Genomic DNA, 23,903 nt, shown 5'->3' on the forward strand with positions numbered 1-23,903 from the left:
ATACTTTTTTTGGATTTAAAGTTTACAATAACTACAAAACTTACTTTGCAGAGATGGCATCTTTCTGGAATGCTTACCAGGAACTGGTAAGCATTAATATATGAGAAATCAATCATTACATTACATAAATACTTCAATTTAATCTTGAACATCACCAGTTGCCAGACAAACAAGCACACACCCACCAAACAGTCTTCCGTAAATTGGTCCGCCGTTGCAACTTCACGGTGGTATTTCGAACAAACGCGGCACCGCCGAGTTTCTCGGGGTTTCCCGAATTCGATCTAAAAACATCTGCCGCATTGCAACCGAGACATTTCGAGGACGTCGCTCAGACGATGGCAGAGTCCGTTCGAAGAATGTTTTGCCACATTTCTCGCAACGCCGCCGGTTCAATCGTCGATGCCTTCGTTACGGTGCGTAGAGCGTATATCCGCGGTAAGCGCACCGGTCGAAGACTCCTTGCAAGCACCGTACCATCGCTTCAAAACCGCTTGGGGAAGATGCGCATGAAGACGACCATCTGGAGGAAGACGATGCAGACAATCCCGAGCATGAGCCAGATCCAGCAGCTGCACGACCTTCGGATGTGCTCCTCCAAACGGTTCTGCTCTTCCTGCAGACGCTGGTAGTTCTGATCCGTCGCCAGGACATTCTTTTGCACCGTCTGCAAGAGAGAGTCGCGGGTCAGGGCCACCCGGCTGACATGAAAAAATCGCCCAGCTTGGGGCTTGTTTGTTCGCAAGCCGACGTCTGCTCGGGACAGAGCTCAGTGCAATCTCTCGCGAGAGGGCACGCCTAGAGTAACTGTATAGGCTCTGCTGTCAGAGCCAGAGTATCGCATTCCTTTTTTCTGCGCCGCCAACTCTGTATTGGCGGAGAAGTGGTCACGTGCACAGAGCTGGATTCAACCTTCACGACGGAAAGTGACCTTGAAGGCGTTGAGTTTTGGGCGGAGCACGTTTCTCGCTTTACTGCCTACACTAGAATCGAACTGAAAGGTTTTTTGACCATTGAACATTATGTGTAGCCACTGGGTATACTATAATTGCATTGTTTGATAATGTGAGCAATGTTTAAAAAATTTTTCCAAAGTGTGGGGAGCAGACGACAGGGAAGATGATCGTGTTCCTCGCCTATGCGGCGCTTGCGGAGCGATCCGCGACAAGCACATCCGGGCACTTCAGACCAAACAACAACGCGCAGCTACGGCTTGTAAAGAGACAATGTTTTCGTCGGCTATTACGTTCTACTGAGGGCATAGAGAAAACCAGAAGGCAAATGACAAGACGACGGCGCACGTGCAGCGTGTCTCCACACTATGTCTCATCTGCTCAGCACGCCGCAGCATGCCGCCTCACAGCCATGCCATCCACGTGTCCGGGACTCCTGCGGAAGCGATGGTCGCTACCCGCAGTGCGGCCTTGTATCCAACATGGCCGCCCTGCGAGCACCATTGCAATACTCTTCTCTGCAAGTGGAGCGTATACAATTACTCTAAACATGCTGGCACGCTGGCACCACCTATGTGGTGACCCTAGAACTGCATTTTACTACAGTGAAGGTTTTGCAACATTTGTGAGATCTAACGTACTTACTATCTACATAAAATAATCAAAAATATTTTGTGCAAAAAAAAAAAAAAAAAAAAAAGATGCTCGACAAAATAGGAAATGTATGCAAACTGAAAGCGTACCACGGCTACCCAAAAGGTAGTAAGAAGTTTTAAGGCATACGGTCGAGAACAGTCGCAAGTGCGCGGACCGGCCTTTATACTTTTCGTCAAATGCAGCAACGAAGGTACCACATCACTCGTCGAGGTTTTTAACGAGCGCCGCTTAGAAATGCCGTCATGCTGCCGACGCCACCGCCGGCAGAGCTAATCGAGCGGTGCCAAAAGTGCATCGTCACGGCGCTCGTTGTCTTTGCGCGTTTGCCATCGCCGGCTTTGCACGGAAAAAAGCACAGGATCGCGATAAACACATGCACGATCAGTTCAGCTGGCGACGGGAAACGCACAAAGACGACGAGCGCAGTGAGATGCGTTTTTGGCGTCGCTCAATTAGCGCCATCGTATCGTAGCGTCGGCTGCACTCGAACCTAGTGCGATGGCTCCTGCCCTACGACACGGCCAAGAGTACAGCTGTATCCCTACCATCCAAAGTGCCGGCAGACAGTACCTATGACTGCACCTCTACCCAAAGTAGCATTGAAATAGAGGGGGGGGAATCGCCCCATTTGTAGGAAACGGAAGGAGAAGAAAGGAATACCCCTCCCCACCCAACTTCTGACCGCTTTCGACGCCCCCGTCGGGCATATAAGTCCCGACAAAAAATATGAGTGAAGGAGAGTCGCGGTGCGCCCATTCTTGTCTGCCAAAGCTTACGGCATAAAGGGCGTCTGCCACGTCCGCTGTGACGCTGCCAAGATCGTGAACGACGAAGACTCAACACTTTTACGATGTCGTTGGGCGGAAGTCGAGAGACCGCTCTCGAGGACGCGGTAAACGGGGCGGCCGGAGGTGCGCTCTGAGCAGCATAGCGCGAGCGTTTGCAGTTGAGGGACTCTGCGGCCCCGGCGCCCCCACCTCGGTGTCCTTCTTGACGATGTGCCCCGCCAGGAGGGCGTTCTGCTTGAGGTTCTGGGCAAGGGACACCATCTCCTCGGCTATCTTCTCCTGCATCGAGTTGTGGTAGCGCAGCACTGCGTCGAAGTCCTCGCCCGCCGTGCCCTTCGCCGGCTGCGCGGGCGTCCTCTGCCTGACGCCTTTGTCCGCTGCGCGCAAGAAAAGCACTCTCTGTGTCATCCTCACGCGCGAGTGATTTCTGCATTAAAGCTGTCTTTTTGTTTTTCTTTCCTGATTTTTTTCATATTACTTGGCGGCGCCTAGCAACATTGTACTACTGTGCTGTTTTTCTGTCGCAGTTTTTCGAAACTGACCGATCGATAACGACGGTTTAGTCGTCGTTATCGACTAAATACGAGCAGTAAAATACGAGCAACTAACATCTCTTGTGAGGAGTAAACGCTCAGAAGCAACCAATGACTCAGTAACACCAAGAAACGCTGCACCGTGCTGTTTTTCTATCTCAGTTTACTAAATTCATTGTGTCGGATAGAGCCACCTCTGTCCAACACAATTCAAGCAGCTAACGTTTCTTGTAAAAAAAAAAAATATACTCAAAAGAGACTTTTTTTTCTTCTTTATTTGGTGACATTTAGCAGTATTGTACTATGCTGTTTTCAAATGGCCGTTTTCGAACCTGAGATTGCCCGGTAAATAAAACATAGCCGTCGCTGTATAATATAATCCAATCAGCTAACAGCTCGTGTGAGAAAAAGAAATGCTCAAAAGTGACCGTTTTTGGGAGGTTTTCTTTACCGGCAGGTCTGTTGGACGTTCGAGAATCGAAGAGTTCGTCTCGAACATCTTGCACAACCTTGCTCTGCCGCTTGAGCAATATTTCTTTGGCCTTTTGGTCGGGGGCCGGGCTCAGTGTTGCCAGTTGTTCGTTGCGCAAGGTTCTCTCCGTCGTTCCCTGAGTCGACTGCAACAAGCAAGAGTCTGTGAAAGGGGCCACACATCCTCTGATGATTATCTCGTGTGTACAAACTTGGATATTATTCAGTGATGCCCGATCCTGGCATTGTTAGCCGACTTTACTTATTCGCTCATCTTTCCCTTGTGATCAGGCATTGAAGATTGTACAGAATTCAAAACAATGGCAGAAAAATCCTATACAATAGTAGAGAATTCAAAACAGCCAAACACTGCTAGTTAGCGAGTTGTAAAAAAAAAAAAAATAGCACAGCCAGCAATTTATGTAAGCGATTCAAACACAGGACCCGAAGCACGCTCAGGATATAATATGCGTAAAATGTGTCAGGAGGTCAAAACCGGTCGCAAGCGTAGTAATGACAATTGAGACATGCGAAAAAAAATAATGCTGGAGTTTATCTTGAAACAGCGCGAATGTTACTCGTAGGGGGAGAGGAGTGGACGATACAAGTGCCGACCAACAACTGAGGTTTTATTTTGGATAAACCATAAAAAAAACATTAAAAAAGACATGACACTCTACTCATGACGAAATGGCGCCTGTGCATCACAGAATTGTGTGTTATCGGTTATACAGTTCCATGGGTGATCTTTTTCGACCTCAAAATTTTACGTTGCTGTCTATCGAAGCCAAAAAAGCCCGACTCGCGCAGGTTGTGCCCTCCTTTTGTATTCTGCGAGTCTCTACAATCTTGCGAGCTTTTTCTTTTGGTCCCTGTGTTTGTACAATTTGAGGGCACTTTCTAGTAAAGTGTACATATGCAGTCACGACAGTGCAATGCCAAATGTGAGCACGCAATTCCTGTTAACGAACTACGATGCTCCTGCAGGCGAATGATGAGGCATCGCCCCGTTTGCCCGATGTACACCTTTCCGCAGGAGAAGGTTATCTGGTATATGGTGCCCCTTTTGCATGGCACAAACTCAATGAAGTTTGATGCCGCATCACGGATGTGCCGTTTCATTTGTGTTGCTTCAAGATGAACCTGTACCAACTAGCCCAGTTATCCCGTCTCTTAAAGGTGCACTAAAGATGTTTCTGAGATTATATGTTCTTGGTTGTTCATTCTACGAAATCTTAGCATCCCAGAAATCTAAAAATAATGCTTGTGCGACGTTTAGAGTGATGGAAGCAGCATTTGAACCTTTTGTAGCAGCTTGTGTAGCATTCAAAATACTGGTATGGAGCAGCTGCTAGTGCTTTTAAAGCAAATGCAAATTAAAAAAAAAGTGATAGCATGTTTATATGAGTTTGTCTGTGATAATGATTGCCAGTTCCTCTTTGATACTGGAGCACATTACTTATCACATTTTGTGCTAAAAATAAATGGGATGCAAAAGGAACAGATAGCTTTCTTCTTTTTTTCTTTCTTTCTTTTTTTTTTTTTTTTCAAATATGGCTCTGGTGAGAGTGGGGTCCATTTAAAACGGGTACTAAAATAGTTGAAAAATAAATCATACCCCAACTCTTCAGTTGCGATAAAGCCTCCCTCCCATCCCCGCTCTACATTCGGTAGTTTAATTGGCCTGTAAATATAATTTCTGCAAAATGCCAGCAAAAACCAGCATTTCTGCTACACCAATAAAAAGGCGTCCCCCAATTTTTATGAGCCTGCCTAACTCAAAACTCTAATATCATAAACTACAAAAACAACCACTGACAAATATTATGAAAGCCTACACTTGTGCTTTAAATGTGACACTGCTCTTCAGCAGCGCTGGAACTAAAGTTAAATCAAAGTTCCCTGCTCGTTCATTCGACAGCTGCACAAGAGCTACCATATTTATCCAAAAATAGAGAGCTGTATTTTTTTTTCTTATTTCCCTTTTTTTTATTAATTATTAGAGATTAGTATGCAATAAAGACAAAGAAGGTTGATCTGTAATAATCCTGAGAATGGATTCCGTGCCTATTGTGCTAACTCTCCAACAGGTCAGTCGCTCCTCCTAGCACTCCGGTGCAAAGCGGAGAAGCCTGACGCATGCACGCTCATGTGTGATGAGATGTAGTGAATTAAAATCATCTGGTGGGCTAGTTGGCTAAACATAATGAGAAAATTAGCGCAAATACAAGGAAGGAAGAACGTTAGGACAGGAAAGAGCGCTCTTTCCTGTCCTAACGTTCTTCCTTCCTTGTATTTGCGCTAATTTTCTCATGATGTAGTGAAAGTTGACAGGAGCGGCACAAGTGCCACGGTACTCTACAGTCATCATCATGATAATCGAGTGATTTCACCAGGAGCACAAGATCCTGGTTCTGTCTTATCACAGTATACCACCATCCTACTATTTTGCAAAGTTTTCTCGAGACTTTCAGTTCCTGACCTTGCAGACATCGTCTAGTACAGTGATTCTCAAATAAGGGTCCGCGGACCCTTTGGGGTCCTCAAATGCATTCTAGGGGTCCGCAAAACCCTGCCTCATCAGTAAAGCCCGGCAATAAATGTTGTCTTTTTTCAGATCGAGAAGAAATGTTTCAGCTTTTGGGGCGAGTTTTCTCGTGTGTATGTCAATAAGAGAAGTCTACTTCACACTAGCCTTTACTCATATTCATTTATTAAATCATTATTATACTTAACCTCTACATTTTTCCTCCCTTCACCATGAACAAGGTCCTCCAACATTTGCGCCGATCCACAAGGGGTCCGCGAAACATTGGTGGTTGAGAACCACTGGTCTAGTAATTTAGACGATGTCGACGATCAACCGGCCAGAGCGATTGACGAACAACCCTTATACTTCGTTTCACCTGAAGTCGACGCTACAGCCGATTCTACGAGCCAATGAGATTAATTAAACAGCATGAAAGCATGATATCATGGCATTCATCTACCTGTGCATGTTTTTTCATCGGCTAAACCAATCGGGTGCAGTAAATGCCCCGTGACTCGAGCTTTTAGTATGTGTGTTCGAGGTTGTATGCGCTAGAGCTTTCGATTGTGCTCAGACCTAAAATGAAACAAATTATATGCCAAGTAGAGACGCCGTGAAATATATTCATACCATTTTTTCCCTTCTACTTTTCTAAACATTAGGAAACCAATATTAAATTATTTTTATATTTTGCTTTAAGCCCATCCTGGCGCAGTTATGGCGCAATTTTTAGCGAAATCGACGCATTGTCACGAGATGTAGCAGACTTTCGTTTATGGTACAATTTGGTGCAAATGGCACAGCACTTCCATCACTGCGTTTATTTCCCTATTTAAAATGTGATAGAGTTTGTGCCACGCCTCTTTCTGAGCGGAAAAATTTAGGGCACAGAATTCAGCGGAAGCACCAGCGGCGTGACGACGGGCGCGCGTCAGCCAATCGCAAGTTGCCTCTCTCGGAAGAAGGCTTGCCATTGGCTGACGTGTGCCCATCGTCGTGCCTCCACTGAATTCTGTGCTCCAGATTCTTCCACTCAGAAAGGGGCGTGGCACGAACTCTATCACATTTTTAGTAGGGAAATAGACATTGTACGATCATAATTTTTGGATTTCTGGGATGCTTGGAGCCCATAAGATAAGTTATCACCAAGAACAAATGATCTCAGAAACGTATTCAGTGCACCTTAAATGCTAGAGTTTATTTTTGAATATAGATGGTTCAAATGACTGACTTTATGAGATAGACAAACACAAGAAATTTTTAGTTATCGGCAAGCATCGGTGGAAGATATTGATCAGAATCGGACAATAAGGTAACCTACTCCTACCAAGTGTCACCTACTAGAACATATATTGAACTCATTTTGTTGTTATGTCAGCTGTGAACGTTGTATAATTTCTATTCAATTCCCGCAATGTGGATCGAGGAGACACTTTACGCCACCCAATTTTCAGCGAGTATGGGTTGGGAGAGTGGTCTTTTTGGGGCTTCCACCATTTTGAAGCCTTTTTTCCCTCTAAATGTTATCACTTTTTTTTTTTCTTTTCCGATTAGAATTGAAATGTTTGCTGTCCCAATGAGGCACGTCCAAGTTAAGAAGTCTGCCGAAGATGTTACCTACCATAAGTTTTCTGCGTGTCAACATTTTCGGCTATGAATAGTCGGAGTTATTTTGACTGTCGAGTCGAATATCTGCTCTGCACGTGACGTGCTTCATCCCAGAATACCACAGCAGAAACTGTAGACCGCAAGAAAACATGCAAAATATGATAATGAAGGATTCATGCCGTTTTTAGTGGGGAGACTTCAGTATGAGACAATAATACTAAAACATTCAGTTGAGAGATTCGCCCCTAAACCCGGACCGCTCGCGTCCACCAAGACCAAACTAAATACGATAACAGCGCCACCCTTTAGCGACTAGTCAAACCATGAAAGTTCATAGTGCGAAATAGCAATGCGAGATGATGCCACCAGCCCTTGACTTCACCTGAACCAACGTTATCAGATTACCTCAGTTGTGGGACTGCCGCGGAAGGGGGTACCCCCCTCACTCACTTCAGTCCAGCTCCCGCCGTTTGAAATGCCATCTAGGTTTTCGTTTACGAACTGCGTGTTTCATAGAGTACGGTGGAACGCTATCTACATGCTGCCCTTCGAAACGGATGTGTTCCATAGAATCCACAGCAGTTACCATAGCAGCCGTCCGGCGTGTCGAAAGGCGGGAGGCGAGTCATGGTGAGTGAGGGGAAGTACTGCTCGTGCATGCAGCGTCTATGAGCAGTTTCTTAACCGAGCTAATCTAATAACGTTGACTTGAACTGCTACATAGGTTGCACGTGACGTCATTCAAAAAGCGCTCCGATGACCACCAGAGACGAGGGCAAGAAGGAACTCCCCTGTTGCCAAGATCCTCTTTTGGGCCTTCCGGATTTGCACAGGCCATCACTATTGTCCTCCCAGAAGATTACAGAAGATTAAATTGTCACTCCAAATTTTTACAAAAGCAGCTTCTCTCTCCTCCTCTTACATGGTGGTCAAAAGTATGCAATGTGACGTCAGTGCAACCTATGTATACATGCAGACGTGCAGTTCCCGGAGTGGTCGATGCGGGAGAAATGGTGGCGTTGCGATCGCCATTAGTTTAGTTCTCGAGTACGGATCGGTGCCACTTTTTCAAAGCAGTTTCCCAACTGAGTTAACGTTAGTATGAGAACTTCCAACTTGGTAGTCGAAGTTTTAAGCTGCCGAAGGAAAGATTAAGTGTGCCGGTCCAAAACCATCACATTTTAAAGATAGCTCACTTGCTTGTCTTGTGCGATGAGGCGTTTGAGAAACTCCACCTTGTTGGAGTACTGCACCAACGTGTCTTTACTTGGCTGACTGCAAGAGTTCATAGATCGTCTTTACACATGCTTATGGACAATCAACTGTAATTGTAATTTGTTTGCACAAGAAGTATGATGTATATGCGACGACGTGCGAGGCTAGGCAGAAAGGTAACAACCCTTACGCTTGTGCGCCTGCTAGCCGGTCGCCGCATACACCGTGGATGAGGGGAAAGGAAAAAAGGAAAAACAATTTGGGTAAGTAACTGGTATGCCGCAAAGACCTTACCATGTGTTTATCACCCTTAGGTCCCGCAGCATATCCTCCAGGCACTCCACGTACTGAATATTGAAATGACACATGTTTGAGGATATACACAGTACAAAAAAAACGAATAAATTCATGTATGTTTATTGAGATCCATTCTGACACCCGCAACAAAACAAGGTACTACGTATGCCACGTATACACGGCTGTGTCTCGGGCACATAGTAGGATAAAACATAACAATTGACGTGTAAGTTACTCCAACGTGTCCTACCTTCTTGAAACGCCAATTCGTAGGATTTCGATCATCTGCCAGAACTTCACAGCGCTGTAAAAGTCTGCCGAAGTTGATTTCCAAACGCGAGACAGGCGCCATCTTGAAAACGTTGCGCGTGGCGGCCTCTAGCGCTAGGTATTCGCGGTATTTTTGAATTTTTATTTCCGCCCTCTTTCGGGAAGCGTAGGAGAGAGAACAGGAGGGAGAAACGGTGACCGTGAATTACCAGAAAATCTTACGTTTGATGCTTGTTTCTTTTGAGATCTCTCCGCCGTCTCGTTCACAGAGACAATGAGTCATAGCGGAAAAACCTTCGTCGTAAACTGAGATCAGCCGGGACCGGGGACACGCAATAAAAAAAAACAGCAAATCATTCGAGTTGACGATATTTGAAACTCAGGACAGATCTTTAGTGAATTATTGAATTACTCGTATATTGAGGTAGCTAAAATTATCAACTATATTGTGTTTTACCTGTAAATACAAGCAAACATAATATGTAAACCATAACTAAGTCAGTGAGCTCGTGCTTACTAGTCCTAGCTCTACTAGGACTAGAACGTGCGTTGCAGTGTCTGTAACGCTGGGTACAGTGCCCAAGTGTGTAGGTTTGGTGTCAAATAAATACGAGAGGTAATTTACGTCCATATCTTTGAACGTCTTGAGTTGAAATGCAAACAGTGGTCCCGGGTGTAATTTTAAAATTTCAGCGTAGAAAAGTTTGAAGGCAGCGCCCAAAAACTGCCTCACGACATCCTATTTCAAATCCTTACTGCTGTTTATTTATTTATTTTTTCACTTTCAGGTACTTTTTTGGACGTCGTAATCTACGCAATCTAAGCATCTTCGATTACAATTTTTTCCCCGATTTCTTTTCATTTTAAACCTCAGTTGCGTGCGACTTGATGAGCTCGGTGGTGGAGATTTCAGCACATCTTAATAATGGGCACAATGGAGAAAAAAAGCTCGTTAATCCAAGTACCGTCGCGCGCGTCTATCTAACGGCACTTAAAAGAAAATAAGCGCAAAAAAAAAAAAAAAGAAGTGCGCAGAAGCACCGATGCGTTCAGTCGAAACAGACCCCGAAAAAGAAAGAAAGAAGTGGTATTTGCTTCAAGGATTTTTAGGGCCTGCATCGTCAGCACGCATACCTAATTTTGCTCTTATGCGCTGCCCGATTGTGTTCACACGTGCGGCCTTACGAAGAAGGAAGCACATCAGACCACCGCGGTATAGTACATAATATCGAGCGTCTCTTGCACAGTGTTTGCGTGCGTGGCGGTAGGATTTGCATGTTTCCGCAACGCGTCTGCCGCTCCGCTATCGCGCGGTTTCGTTTCGCGCAAAGTTGTCCGCTTGAAGGACATCGACCGATTCTGCCGTTTTGGCCTGATAGATCTGAGCTGATATATTGGCACTATGTCTAGGAAAATAACGGTTCTTTTTATTGCCGTTCCTTATTTTCTCTAGCGACTGTACTCGACCTCAAGAATGAAGCGACTGACTGGCTAAATGCGTGGATATTGTACAACAAAAATACGTGTCAATAAAAAAAAAAGAAGAAAAAAAGAACGTCGTTATAGACTTTTTTTAAAGCATATATCGAAAACAGGAATGTCTTCAAGCAAGTAAACACAAATCGAGAGGGTAAAAAAGGAGAAGTGCATTTCAGAAAAGCAGTGCTCAAAAAAAAAAAAAAAAAAAATGAAGCAGGGAAGTGATATATAAAATTGGCACACGCAAAAATAAGTAATAATAAAAACAAAGAAAAAGAAAAGGACTGATGTCGTTTTTGGGCGTCGAGAGAAGTGCGACTTTAGGAGCTATCTGGAGCAGACGACAGCTCGGGCGCCATTTTATGCCCCCTCCTCACCGGGAGAAGTGTTTCCGAGCAAGACCGCCCGAACTGCCCAAACTAATATATAAAAAAAAAAAGTAAGCACGTTGTTTAAAGCTAACAAAACATGTGGCAAAGGAGGAAAATAAAAGAAACCGTTATGTTTATGGAGGGCGTACGGCATACTCGCTTTACGGACTATCCCGTGCGTCATCTTTGTTTGTTTGCTGGCAGTGAGCATTAACAGTGAGCTCACGTCAGGTTGAGACATCGCCCAAGCCCTTGAATGTTGTGAATTTAATGCAGAAATAAAGGCTGTCAATTAAGATAAACGTCAAGATGTGTATGTGCGTGTGTGCGTGTTTCTCCAGAAGATAGTTGTGTTCCATCTTGGCTGTAGCGTTGGAATATATTGCTAAGTTCATTTATAGTTTGCTCATTAACAGATAATACTGTAATATATTATGTGTTAATGCCACAAGTATACATAATACTGTTTTTCATATTTTTGCGGCCGTACCTCGTCGCTTTCTTAACAACGTACAAAGAAAGTGAAAATACTTTTTTGGTCGTCGAGCATTGTGAGAGGCGGTTCTGGATATAAGACATATATTTATCCAGTTTACTGCATTTATGAAGATCAATGTTTACACATTCACGTGACTGTCATTAATTTGTCACAATACTCGACGAACAAATAAAAAAAAATGCGTGGAGAGGAAACGGTCAATAAGACATTGAAGACGAAAGATGATCGACTCCCGTTGCCTGTGTTTTAGTCAGCGGCTCATCGTAACCAATATTTTCGGTATGCCAATATTATGCTCAAGAATAACTCGGGTAAACGTTCTAGTTTGTCAGGTACGTCAGTTTATGACCTTTCTCCCAGTTATTTTTGAGCCTAACATTCGCGCCAGGCTATTTACCCAGGCCCGGCTTTTTACTGCCACGAAAACTCGGCGGGAAACACGTAATATACAAATAAACACCGTTGGTATCATGCGCGCGCGATTACGAGCGTCTGCGCCGTCCGGTGAGGCGCACAAAGGCTTGCCTTCGGAAAATACTCGTCAGAGTTTCGGAATAGAATCGGCCGAAAACGTTAGCCGCCCAAGAGCAAATAAATAAAAGGTTTCCCTCTTTTAGTCTTCTCAAACACTCCCCGCTTGTCAAGAAAAAAAAAAAAAATCTTGAGAAACTGCAGAAATTGAATCCCCGCGAGAGAGACAAGCAGACGAAACCCTATCCACGAACCCAGACGCTCCCTCCGGTTTCTCTCTTCCTCTCTTTTCCGGAGGATATGACGTACCGCGCCCAAAAACAGCGCGCATGCGCGATGCGGTGCATGCGTGCCATTGACTCAGGCGTTGACAACTGAAGGTTTAGGGGCCGACACGCTACTTTTTTTTTTTTACGGAATGTCCACCGATCTCCGATGTGTGTGTGCCGTGTGTGTTACTGGATGCGACTAACCACGCACCGAGCGGTCTGCGGTGAAATACCCGGCGTTTCCGTGCTTCCCGACGCTTCGGCAAAATGGATACCACCAGTCGGAGGACGGCAGACCCACTAGCCTCGATTTACAATAAGACAAGTAAGTACCATTCCTCCGGGATTGTCCTTATTGCTGCTCTTTCGATCGAGTGAACCCCAGACGCGTGTCGTACGTCCCCGGAACTAAACTCGGCGCGTACTCAGACCCTAATGTCGGGGCTGTGAACAGTCCGGTGGGTGTAGCACGCGAGGCTGGAAGCCACACACTGATAGCCCATCGCGTTCCCCCGTTCCGAATGTTCGGCCAAAGTTTGCGTTCCGAATTTCCGTGTGTCCGGTGTCGCACACTGCGGACGCCGTCGACGGGTCACTGTACCGGAATTCGTCAAGGAAGATGACCCGTGTGTGTCGGCGATCACTCGAGATAGCCAGGGCCGCCGTTGGAAGGAATCACTTGTTGACGCTACATCTTCGCGAAACAAGTTCTGGGGCTGCTTCCAGCCAGAGGCTGGTCGCTTCTAAAGAAAAGAAAAACATGAAAAACGGGATCGGTCTGCCGTGTTTTGGTATATTTTACCCGGTTCTCATTCGGGTTTGGTCCTAGGAATGCCGAAATGTCAGTCGACGTTCTTCTAACGAACGTATTGTATCCTTCTCTTCTCGAAACAAGCACGGTTGTTTGCGGTCGGGGGGGATAGCACGGGCTGCTTCCGTCGTCGCCGCTCAGTTCCGCCGCACGATTTCCTTCGAGATACCCCTATATCTTTCTCGGCCGCAAAGGACTTATTAAAGTGGGTCTCAAACGACCTATTTACCGACTTTCCGAGCGCGCAATACCGGCACGAAACACATGCTTTTATGAGGCTGGTGCGGTGTGGACTCCACCGCGGCCCACCTCAAGTTTTCGTATGGAGCGATTTTCGGATCCGCGGTGGCGGTGTTCACGACTCCCAGTCTCGTGCGCGAAATGAAATTGGGGTTAATGACGGACACCTACGGCATACGACGTTTTTTTTTTCTTTTAAAGTTATTTTCCTTATTTTTTCGCACGTTGCTACAACGTGGATGCTTTGTTGTCTACGGTATCGTGAAGTTCATGGACCCGCTTTATGCATTGGAGGTCGGCTAGCCGCGATGGCGGTGGACCTTTTCATTTCTTTTTATTTTATAGCTTTTTTTTTTCTTCTTTTTTTTGCTTCTTCCTGATGTCAGCATAATTTTTGGAGCCGAGCCAGGAATCTGCCGATGAATAAGAGGCTCATTTTAGTTGTATTCTCTAATGAGTCCCTTTCTCCAAGGAGTGCCGATTGATGACTGGTTTCGCTGGCCGAAATCAAATAAATATCACAGACAAAAATATTACGTGGTCTCCCTAAGGCACATTCGAGGGACTACTCTGACGTCAGGCCTCTTTTGAGGTGCCGTTTGGGCTGTTGCGGAAATTGAACGCAATTCTGAAGCAGCGGCAAGGGGTTGAGCACGCAAAAAGTAAAAATTAAGATATATTTCTTGTTGGCTCGAGTCCAAGGGGAGGGTGATTCCACTGGTGATGGCCGGCTATTGGAATGTGGCTTGCTCACTCGCGAGCTGCCAGGTTGAAATTCGTAGAACTTGACCTGCCCACTCATCAAAACATTGTTTCTAGCAGAATGTTAACAGGACACTCTTCAAAACAAAGCGTTCAGCACCTCTTCTCCTTTTGCTGTGTTATTTATTTGAGAAGCTTGTTGCGCAGCTTACGAAGTTTTCATCCAGTGTATTAAACAGTTCAGTAATGATTCTTTTGGGGTCCAAGGGAATGTTATGCTGGAAGGCATGTGTGTAGAGCATGGAAGCTCTCATCGAACACACTATTGACACGAAAACACAGGGAAAATTCTTAACTGGTCATTAAATGCACCCAAACAAAAAGTAACTCAGCTGCCCAAGAGCTACAAACAATAACTTGCAGGAACACTCATGTTCTGGACAGAATACAACAAGTATTCTGTCCAGAATACAACAAGTATTCTGGACACAAGGGAGTGGTTGCAAACATGTTGTCATGCAACATGGTAAAGATAACCACATTGTTTTTGCTAACATGGTTCCATCTATCAAGCTGACATGGGAAGGATCTGGGTTAAAGATAGGTTTTTGTGGTGTCAGTTTGTCTGATGGACTTTGCACGGGCTTATGAGTCACTGGCATCTGCTGCAGCTCTGAAGTCCTTTCCTGTGTGGGTTGAGGAGTGTTTAATTTTTTTTTTTTTTGTGCTAGAAATATTTCTAATGTAAAAACTACAAGGCAAACTAGCTTTCTTTATCTTAACTTGCTTTTTGAAGCCTGTCAAAATGGGTTCTTAAGGTTTTATTGGAGCTAAATATGTTTTGTTCAAAGCAGGAACCAGTAATAATAATCTTTATTTGCTCAGGCGAGCCGCGACACCGCTGAAAGGCAACAGCCCGTACCATGGTGCTTATGTGATGATGTAACAATATACAAGATGAAAGTGGTGGTGACTCCTTTCATCTTGATGTTGGGTCACAGATCTTCAGTGATGGTGACTTCTTTCATCTTGATGGGTCACGGGTCTTCAGCATGCTTTAAAGGCAAAACATCACTATTAATAAGCAGTACTGAATGTCTCTAGGCTAGGGTGTGTCATCAGCGCCTCATGATTTCATGATTTGAACTATCATAACTGGGCGGGAGGCATATGTTTGTCTTTTTAGACTTAGGCTAGGTGGCGCAAGCTACTGCCCATTACAAAGGGTACAGCCATTAACATCCAACATCCGTCCAGGGGCCCCAATCTGGACACTTGGCGAAAAATCTTTGCGAGCGTGATTGGCCAATGCCACACTTGACCTTGGCGCCGGCCAATTAGAGCCGTGGGATTGCTCGCCGACTTTTGCCAAGTGTCCAGATTAGGATCCCAGGTAAAACATTTTAAAACAATAAAACAAAACAATAAAACTTGGGCTATGTGGCACAAACTGCTGCCCGTTATGAAGGGTGTGGCCGTTAGCATCCATTCATCCATGTCTTTCAAAGCATCTTTGCATTTTGAAGCAAGAGATTTTAGTTTCAGGTAGCGTTCTAACCAAAAAAGGTGAGGGATATTAGGAACCCTGTGCTAAAGAAGCAAACTATGATATCCCTGCTGTTTCCTTGCCCTAGGGATGTCATGTATATTAATCACTATGTTACTTACCAGGTTGTTTACACTTACTATTTGAGGTAAATAATGCTGGTTTAAAGACAGTAATATGATCCTAATGTCGCACTAAATCAGGGCTAGCCAAACTGTGGCTCGCGAGCTGTGTGCGGCTCTTCGCGGGTCGAAGTGCAGCTCGCTACTTTCTGGTAAGTGTGCCTCCCTCCCCTCCTGTGTTCCTAAGACAAAAAAAATTCTAGAATTAAAAAAAAAACAAAAAAAACCAGCTCAATATTTTGGCAGTTTTGTACTACACTACATATGTACAGCTGGACTGCCTTTTGACGCAGATGTGTCCAGTGACCCTGTTTCTTTTATTCTAGAAATAATTTTGAACCGTATACGCATAACGGGTGTCGGGGGCAGTGGCTGGCTATACCATGCATTCATATTTGCTCAGCGGTTGAAGAACCATTTTGCTGCCTGGTGTTAGTTGTTGTAGTTGACAATTATACTTGTCTCCTTTGGAAAGGACTGTTCCTTTCATATCGCTTCTTGTTAAAAGTAGCTCCCCTCTTTCCCCCCTTTTTTTCCTTTGTGGCTCTATCAACTTTTGTAGTTTTGTCTGCGGCTCTAACCCCATGTCACTCTGGCCACCCCAACACTAAATTACCAGGTGACTATGTATTATTTGTTTTGACCCACAGTTTGACATTGGTTTTTAATTCTTGCCATAGAAATTGCATGAGACATAGTGAGACACAGACTTAAGGTGGAACATGCATGTCCTTTATCAAAGCTTGATTCCTTTTTTACCAACGCACAATTGTTATATTGTTTTGTATGATTATGATAGTTTGCTTTTAAATGACTGAAGTGTGAGGGCTCATGCTCCTACAATACTAGACAAGTGCATCTAGTACTGTAAACAATGTTTTCCTCCCAGCTCAATACTGTGCAGATTTAATATGTCTATCTTTGTGTTTATTCTTCCAGTAATGTATGACAATAGACAGCATAACCAAAAATCAAATTACAAAAAAAAAAAAAGAAAAAAGATTGATGGCAATTTTAAATAATTTCATAGAGGTCCAGCTGTACCAAAAATGCCAAGCCCATCGGAACACACAGCGAGACTAATATTGATTGATCATCTGACATAAATGCACCCATTCCGTGAGCAAGTGAAGGGCTGTTGTGTACTCTTTTACTACCGTGCGTGTGGTGCCACACAGCTTTTGTCGTTGTGCCTTTTTTGCTATGCCAATGATTATAATGCCACACATTCTTGCAGAAAATCCTTCTATACAAACCCTTAAATGCAAAAAGTGCTTCTATTCTGGAATCAATATCTTGAATGCCTTGTAGACTGCCCTTGGAGTAATGATTGTTTTTACTGAGATCATAACATTTCATTAGAGTTTTACGATCTTCATGGCCGTTTTTATAACACATTCTTTCTCCATGCAATGAGTGGTAAAAGTGTGCTTAACCTTGCAAACCATTTATTTGTTTGATATTACGCTTATCGAGTTTGGATCACACACTGGGCAAGGCAAGAGCTCTGTGTGCTGAGGTTTCTGGGTGGCCACACACATTCTGAATGCACTCAGAGATTGAGTACTTTGCTTTATGTATTTTTGACCAACCACACTTATGTGGGCTGTGAAATGCTTTACGGTGACGTGTCTTCGAACACAGGACCTTTAAAGTTGGATCTTTTCACTGACCAAGGACAAAACACGTGCTCGGTTGCTGAGAAATGTTTTCCTTTCATAGGCTTTGATAAGGCCCTCTAGTTTACAAAGGATACTCGTGTACGGGCCAAGTTCATCAGGCTCCTACAGACATTGATTTTCCAAACTCAATTGATTCCCGCTTGCATGTAAACTATTTATAACAGTATCATTTAAATCTAGTTTCTTATGGTTCAATACCCTGCACCTGTGTCTGTTGTTTGGGGTCATCGAGGAAATATGTCATTTCTCATAGTCATCACGTTTTATAATTAGTAACCCAGCCCTACATTTTATCATTAGTAACCCTGCACCAAATGTGCCATTTTGCACTGGAGGCAATTTTCTGTGCCATCCTGATAAAAAAATCTGCCATATTCCGCTAAATTGTGTGACTGGAAGAATTAGGCAGCGACATGCACCACCTATCGTAGCCACACGCAACCTGAGTTGCGGAAAATTGAAGGACTCCTAGCGGCTGTGCTGTCAACCGGGGCAGGTGCTTCTTTCTGAGGCAAACACAAGCCTTTCCGGAAACATGACTAAGCTAGCTGGCAGAAACAAAAAGCTGCAACAGCTTTAAGGGAAGGGCCTTTGATAAGTTCTTTATGTTCAAAATAAACTAAGTGCAGTAAGTTGCATCTGCAGTTGTGTCAGCTTTTTTATATGAGAAAGATCTCTTTAATAATCTTTTGCATTTGATTTCTATGATATATTTTTCATAGTTAAAGGGGTATTGTGTGGATGGTTAAACACATGTTGGTGCCTAAATTACAGTAACAAAAGAGGGACTACCCTTTTTTGTTACCCTAACAACTTTTATTCTCTGAATACCCGGACTTCAGTCTTCACTCTATGCTAGTTGTTGTCTCAAAATTCAAAATAGCAATTGAAAAAACTATGAATGAAAATGATGCTGATACTAACACTCAAATTTCCGCGTGCTCTCCAGTGGATTGACGTCACAAATGGTACAGACTTTCAGGTCGCGCAGGTAGTCTTAAACAGAGCATGTTGAGTGTTTCTTCGTGCCCCTCAGTGAACGAGCTTCCAAGCATTCCTTTCCCACCATCAAACGTCTTGTAATCAGTTAAGAACGCGGTGTACTGCCCACTTCGTACCATTTTCGTCATTGCCCTTCAGTGTTGCCAGTGGGGGCTCACGGTATGAGAAACACAATGAAAACGAAATTTGAAAATGTAATAAATTCGCAAAATATAATTTTATTTATACAATATTTGAGGGACTCAAGGGAGTGCTCTAAAGGGAGTGGAGTGCTCCAAAATTAGTTTTCGGGTGTTTTGAAAATTGCTCCAAATCGCAATAGACTTTTTTTCAAAAGTCCATCGAGCGACATTGGCGGTCGCCCTTGCTTGTACACGAAGCGCGTGATTGGATGCAAGTCTTCGCCGAACACTGACGCAGCGCTCGTTTTCAATACAAGCTCAGAGTATGTGAGCAAGCAATGGTGGTCAGGCATTGGTGCGGACATTTTGAAAAGGGTCTATTTTGCAGTAACGTCGCTGATTGTATGTAAAAGAAAATACCCCCTGACTGCTTGCATGATGCTAGTCCTTTCTTTCTGGTCTTCTCTTATACTTAAATGAGGAGTTTGTTGGAGAATTTTCGGATTTACAAACGTGGGCATGCGACTTTAGGACAAGCTTTTCTCGTACAAGCGTTCGTGCAGAGTGGTGACACTCTTGTGCCTCTGCCCTTCGTTTCGCTAGAGATGACTTGTGCGATTTTATGTCAGTCAGACAACTTAAACAGGAGAAGATAGTCGGGCCTAATCTTTTTACGTGACGCAGTGTATTGGTGACTGACAGCTTTAAGCCCTTAAAGGGATGGTGAACCGAAATTTGGATTTAAAAAAAAAACAATGCTGGAGATGTAGGCGGGATGCTGCAATCCCTACAACACACTGATCTCTATGTCTATTTGCTGGATCGCGTTTGACCAGCTCCTCCTATGGACCGGAATGCGGTCACTGGCGGCCATCTTTAGGTAGAGTTATATCATCTCTAGCCATCATAGTAATATGGCGGACAGCGCAACGGCGGCCGGGTGCCATAAAATAGCCGTAGATCTAGTACACTGTACCGTGGGTGACATTTCGTGCTTGATTGAAATTCTTCGACGAAGCAGATTCTTGAAACCCGGCGTGAACGGTAGCCTCATCTTTGAGGACCCGGAAAAAGTTCTACGAAAGCGCAGCACCGGCGGAAAGCAGCGCAGCTCGCATCAAAAGCAGACTCCGTACCGTCGTCTGCTTTCGATGCTTCTTTCGATGCGACTTTCGATACGTGCTGTGCTGCTTTTCTCCCGGTGCTGCGATTTCGTGAAACTTTTACCAGGTCCTCAGAAACCGGACTACTGTTCACGCCGGGTTTCAAAAACATGTTTCGTCAAATAATTTTAATCAAGCACGCAATATCACCCACGCTATTTTGACCGCAGCCTGCCAACCCACCTGCCAAAACGCTATCTGCCATGGATGGATGATAGCGGCTGCAGCAGCTTACATTGGCTAGAGGTGATATAACTCTACCTAAAGATGGCCGCCAGTGACCGCATTCGCGGAGCGGGCAAACGCAATCCAGCAATTGTCATAGAGATCAGTGCTACAACACTACTAGTAAGCGATATCTCAAATGGACGCCCATATTTTTGGAAAAAGAAGTCGAGACTGAACCAGGCCGACGAGGCGCGTGACGTCAAAATACCTAGTTTCCTTCTCTCTTCGCTTAGCTCCCTCAAGGCTGCGAGGTGGAGAAGACGCAAGGCCATTCCCTCTCCTTCTCGGAGAAACATACGTCAACATTCCTGCCAAATGCGCCTCTTTTTTTGGAAAATACGGTCATCCGTTCGAGATATTGCTGTGTGAGTGATGTTTTGGTGTTTGTAGCATCCCGTTGCATGCTTTTGCCGCGTGTTTTGGGGAATCCAGATTTCGATTCAGCATCCCTTTAACTGTTTTGGACGAGCGTGGCTCGTCCACCTAGAGCTTTCCCCAAAGCGTTTAGGACGAGTTTGTCCGCGCACTCTACCTTGCCCCTTGGCTGGTTTGGACGACCCAGGCCCGTTCAGAGCTTGGTTTGCACCCATTGTGCAGAGATGGCAGTGCATGTTTTTATTGTACTTGTTTTTAAGGATGGCAACTAATTGTGGAGACAAATGCAATCCAAACCGCACACGCAAAAAAAAAAAAAATCAATTTAGAATTAAAAGTTGAGAAGAAAAAAAAAAACGGTTAAAGGGGTAGGGAAACAAACTTTTGCTTTCTTTTTGTTTGTTTAGATATGGTCTATGTTGACGGAAGGGTAAAAACACAGGCGAGCTGGTGAAGAACTTTCATAGTAACCGGAGGCACGGAACGATAAAAAAACTGACAAAACACTTTCTCAAACACATTTGTTTTTGTTTGGGCTTGAGACTTCTTGTTTTGTTCCTTTTTTTATCCTTCCGTGTCTCCAGTTACTATGGGTGGTCTATGTTAAGGCGGCACCCCAGAAACACTAGTCTAGACTATTGTTTCTGAGCTGCCAGCAGAAAAGTCAAGAAAACTAGTCTGTGAAGCTCCCTTAGAATGCCGCCACATCCTCGGCCTCTAAGAAGCAATGCCAGTTCGCGGCAGTATGGCTCCCTGGTGGAGTTGCTTAGTCCTGAATGTTACTTGGCGTAGAATGGTAACAAGTCTACTACATTATGTATGTTCACTCCCAAAGTGCTTCTGCAACGTGCATTCCACACTGTCACGATTGCCATTCCTTACATACGTTAGATAGGAGCTTGATCTGAGGATGGGAGGACTTCTGCCAGGCCGACCATACCACTCCCCCCCTGGGAACGCGCCATGAACAACGCCCTCAAATATGGCACCCAGTGAATACCTTATACAAATGGCTTGCAGTTGTCGCCATAGCAGGGTATTGAATGTTCCTTCGAGTTACTATTTCCCTCAAGCTGCGGTGTGAAACTAACACAATGAACCAAACACTCGTTGCACATAAAATACCGTCGTGGCCGTGAATGATGTTATGGGCAAGCTATGTATAATATCTGAGGACTTTACGTCATGTATAGACCTTTTCTGCAAGTGCGCCGCCATCTTGAATTGACGTCACTTCCAGTATGGGCGAAAACAGTGTTTTGCCTTTGCCATGCCAACAGAAGGCATTTAGGATATAAGTGCAATCGTCACACTTTCTCGTTTTGCCTCCCCTTTATTTTTTTTAATATTTGCCGGTTGAAACGTTGGATTATTTTTTCGTCGCCCATACCGGATACGCCTGTTAGGTGGCTGGGGACGAGAGTACACAGAAAAGGTCTATAGGCGTACAGTCCTCGGATATTACTACTAGGCGAGATTGTCACGCATTAGTGCCACCAAGTGGCAACGCTCGCAACTACAGTACCCTTGGCTGTGCAGCAGCTACTGATGTAATGAGCATGATGCACATTGCGCTTCTTGCTGGCCGATTTTGAAGCAAGAGGCAGAGAGCCCGCGGCCACACCATTTCGTTTCCATACCCCTTTAAGTAACATAGAGGGTAGCTATCCAGAGGAAGGTGACTCACTGTTGTTTAGCATGTAGAGCTGACAGGTCTTGAGCAAAAAAGAGGGAAAGTATGAAAAGCTCAATGTTTCTTCATTTTAAACGATTAAAAAAAAAAAAAATATATATATATATATATATATATATATATATATATATATATATATATATATATATGATTGTTACTTTTTTTTTGTCTGGTTCTTCTGGGTTGCTGCACAGATCCTACTCACAGCTGCATTAGTGAGGCCCAGTTTGCATTTGTAGATATTAGATGGAGGGGCCTTTTTTCTGGGAGCACCCTCTAATGAGCGTCTTGACTTAGGGTGTGCCCGACTAATCTTCAAGAGTCGTGCCAGACCAAGAAGCTGGCAATTCTTAAATGCTTCCGGGAGAGTCTGCTCTGGCTTGGGTGCCTGCCAACTCTCTTGTTGTGGAAGAAAGAGTGGTAGAGGCGATGGGAACACGAGGGTAGGGCAGAACTGTGCTAGAGAATAGCACTAGCCTCTTTAAACAGAAACATGTTGATGGTCACCGGGGGGGGGGGGGGGGGGGAATGGTTGGCCTGGTCAGAGCAGATGAAAGCCTCCCGCCGCTGTGCATTGGCTTCAGCTTCATCTGTTGAAAAAAGCAGGAGCCAAGTTTGCAGGCACTGTTTGTGAGAGCATCCTTTCTTTATTAAACAGAATGCACATTTCGTGGTTCTGTTTTTTTTTCAAACATAAATTTCAGACTTTGGCAGATCTGTTAAAAGTGTGAATGCCGTGATACTTTCTTCAGTGATGTGCCTGTCATGCCCAGGTTTTACAATTGAGCATTTCAGGAATCCTGTTTGGGAGGAAATGCATGTCTGATGGAGGGAATGCTGCATTATAGTGGGCGAGATTCTTGTCCGTAGTACACCTCCAACGGATTGTGCGGAAGGCAAGTCGACCACAATGCGTTCTCTCGCGCAGAAGTGCCAAGGAGGAGCGAAGTGGTGAGGAGTCTCCATGCATAAGACTAAGAGGAGCGAAAAGATGAGGGAGTGATCACATGTGCAAGAAAGCTCAGTTCGAGCAGATTACACTTTCCTCAATGGGTAGCAGATAGAATCTCTGTTTTGACTGCTTCATTCTTTGTATATCGTCTGGTAGTTGTTAGTTGACAAAACAATGTGCAGTCGTAATCCATATGAAGGTGAATACGTGATTGTCAACCGCTCCATACTGGCAGTTTCATATAGCGGTGACCGAGGCTATGGGTGTGTGCTGGGAACCAAGTGTGGTGAGACGTGTAGGCCACTGTAACTGATCACGACTGCACCCATTTCTACGACTTGCAGACGACGCCAGAGCTCTGCGGCTTGGCGTTTTGATGAGCACCCACTGTGCAAGGAGCAGACAAACTTCAGCCTTTCTGTCTACCCACTATATATCCTCTAATTAAAGCTTGGCTCTGTGATGTGCCCTCTGCGCAAGAAGCAGACATACCTGCCGGTCATATGAGCGGTCTTCTGCTTTAGCCTCTCGAAATAGTCCTCGTAGCACGGCTGACCATGTTTCTGTGTGTTTCGTTAAGCTCTTGGATTGGGAACTCTTTATCATCACAGGATATGACTGCTTATCTCTTTTCAGTGGTGAGCTGCTGTTATCATTGCTCATTGGATAGCCTCTACTTTTGTTTGTTATCATTGATATCTTGAGCTCGGGGTAGGTTTTGTTCAGGTATTGTTTGTAATCACCGATGCAGGCAAGCAAACACTTGGTTTTATGGAATTGATGGTATTTTCAGAGATAAACTTTTTCCCTTGGGAGTCGGCCTTGTTTTGAGCAAACCTAATGCTGCTGGCCAT

The 23,903-nt window shown here is 44.6% G+C and overlaps 2 protein-coding genes across 4 annotated transcripts in view; one reads left to right on the forward strand and one right to left on the reverse strand.

Annotated features, from left to right (window-relative positions):
• Window positions 1-115: 115 nt before the first annotated feature.
• On the reverse strand, window positions 116-9,896 carry LOC8037367 (vesicle transport protein USE1). Of its 3 annotated transcripts, XM_040223397.2 has the most exons (7): window positions 9,303-9,431; window positions 9,050-9,102; window positions 8,737-8,815; window positions 3,383-3,548; window positions 2,588-2,775; window positions 483-667; window positions 116-421 (listed from the first exon to the last, which is right to left on the reverse strand). In XM_040223397.2, exons 1-6 carry the CDS (start codon window positions 9,402-9,404, stop codon window positions 485-487), a joined length of 771 nt encoding a protein of 256 aa, XP_040079331.1. In that variant the 5' UTR covers window positions 9,405-9,431; the 3' UTR covers window positions 116-421; window positions 483-484. The 3 variants fall into 3 exon arrangements, with proteins under 3 accessions (XP_040079331.1, XP_029845086.2, XP_029845085.2); XM_029989226.4 differs by lacking the exon at window positions 9,303-9,431 and adding an exon at window positions 9,545-9,896 and having other exon boundaries at window positions 116-667; XM_029989225.3 differs by having other exon boundaries at window positions 116-667.
• A 2,551-nt stretch (window positions 9,897-12,447) lies between these two features.
• Window positions 12,448-23,903, forward strand: part of LOC8037354 (unconventional myosin-IXAa) — a 74,175-nt gene continuing 62,719 nt past the window's right edge. The window contains exon 1 of the mRNA XM_029989229.4: window positions 12,448-12,736. The gene's annotated coding sequence lies outside the window, so the exon portion shown is untranslated. The remainder of the gene's footprint in view (window positions 12,737-23,903) is intronic.

This window comes from Ixodes scapularis, unplaced genomic scaffold (assembly GCF_016920785.2).
Source record: "Ixodes scapularis isolate PalLabHiFi unplaced genomic scaffold, ASM1692078v2 PGA_scaffold11__112_contigs__length_91849675, whole genome shotgun sequence".
NCBI lineage: Eukaryota > Metazoa > Arthropoda > Arachnida > Ixodida > Ixodidae > Ixodes > Ixodes scapularis.

What these genes read in the sequence shown, in the direction of transcription:
- LOC8037367 (XM_040223397.2), bottom strand. Translation starts at nt 9,404, where the DNA reads ATGGCGCCTGTCTCGCGTTTGGAAATCAACTTCGGCAGACTTTTACAG. An exon ending in CGAATTGGCGTTTCAAGAAG is followed by an intron (nt 9,103 to 9,302) that starts GTAGGACACGTT and finishes TTCAATATTCAG; the next exon opens with TACGTGGAGTGCCTGGAGGA. An exon ending in TCATCGCACAAGACAAGCAA is followed by an intron (nt 3,549 to 8,736) that starts GTGAGCTATCTT and finishes TGCTTGTTGCAG; the next exon opens with TCGACTCAGGGAACGACGGA.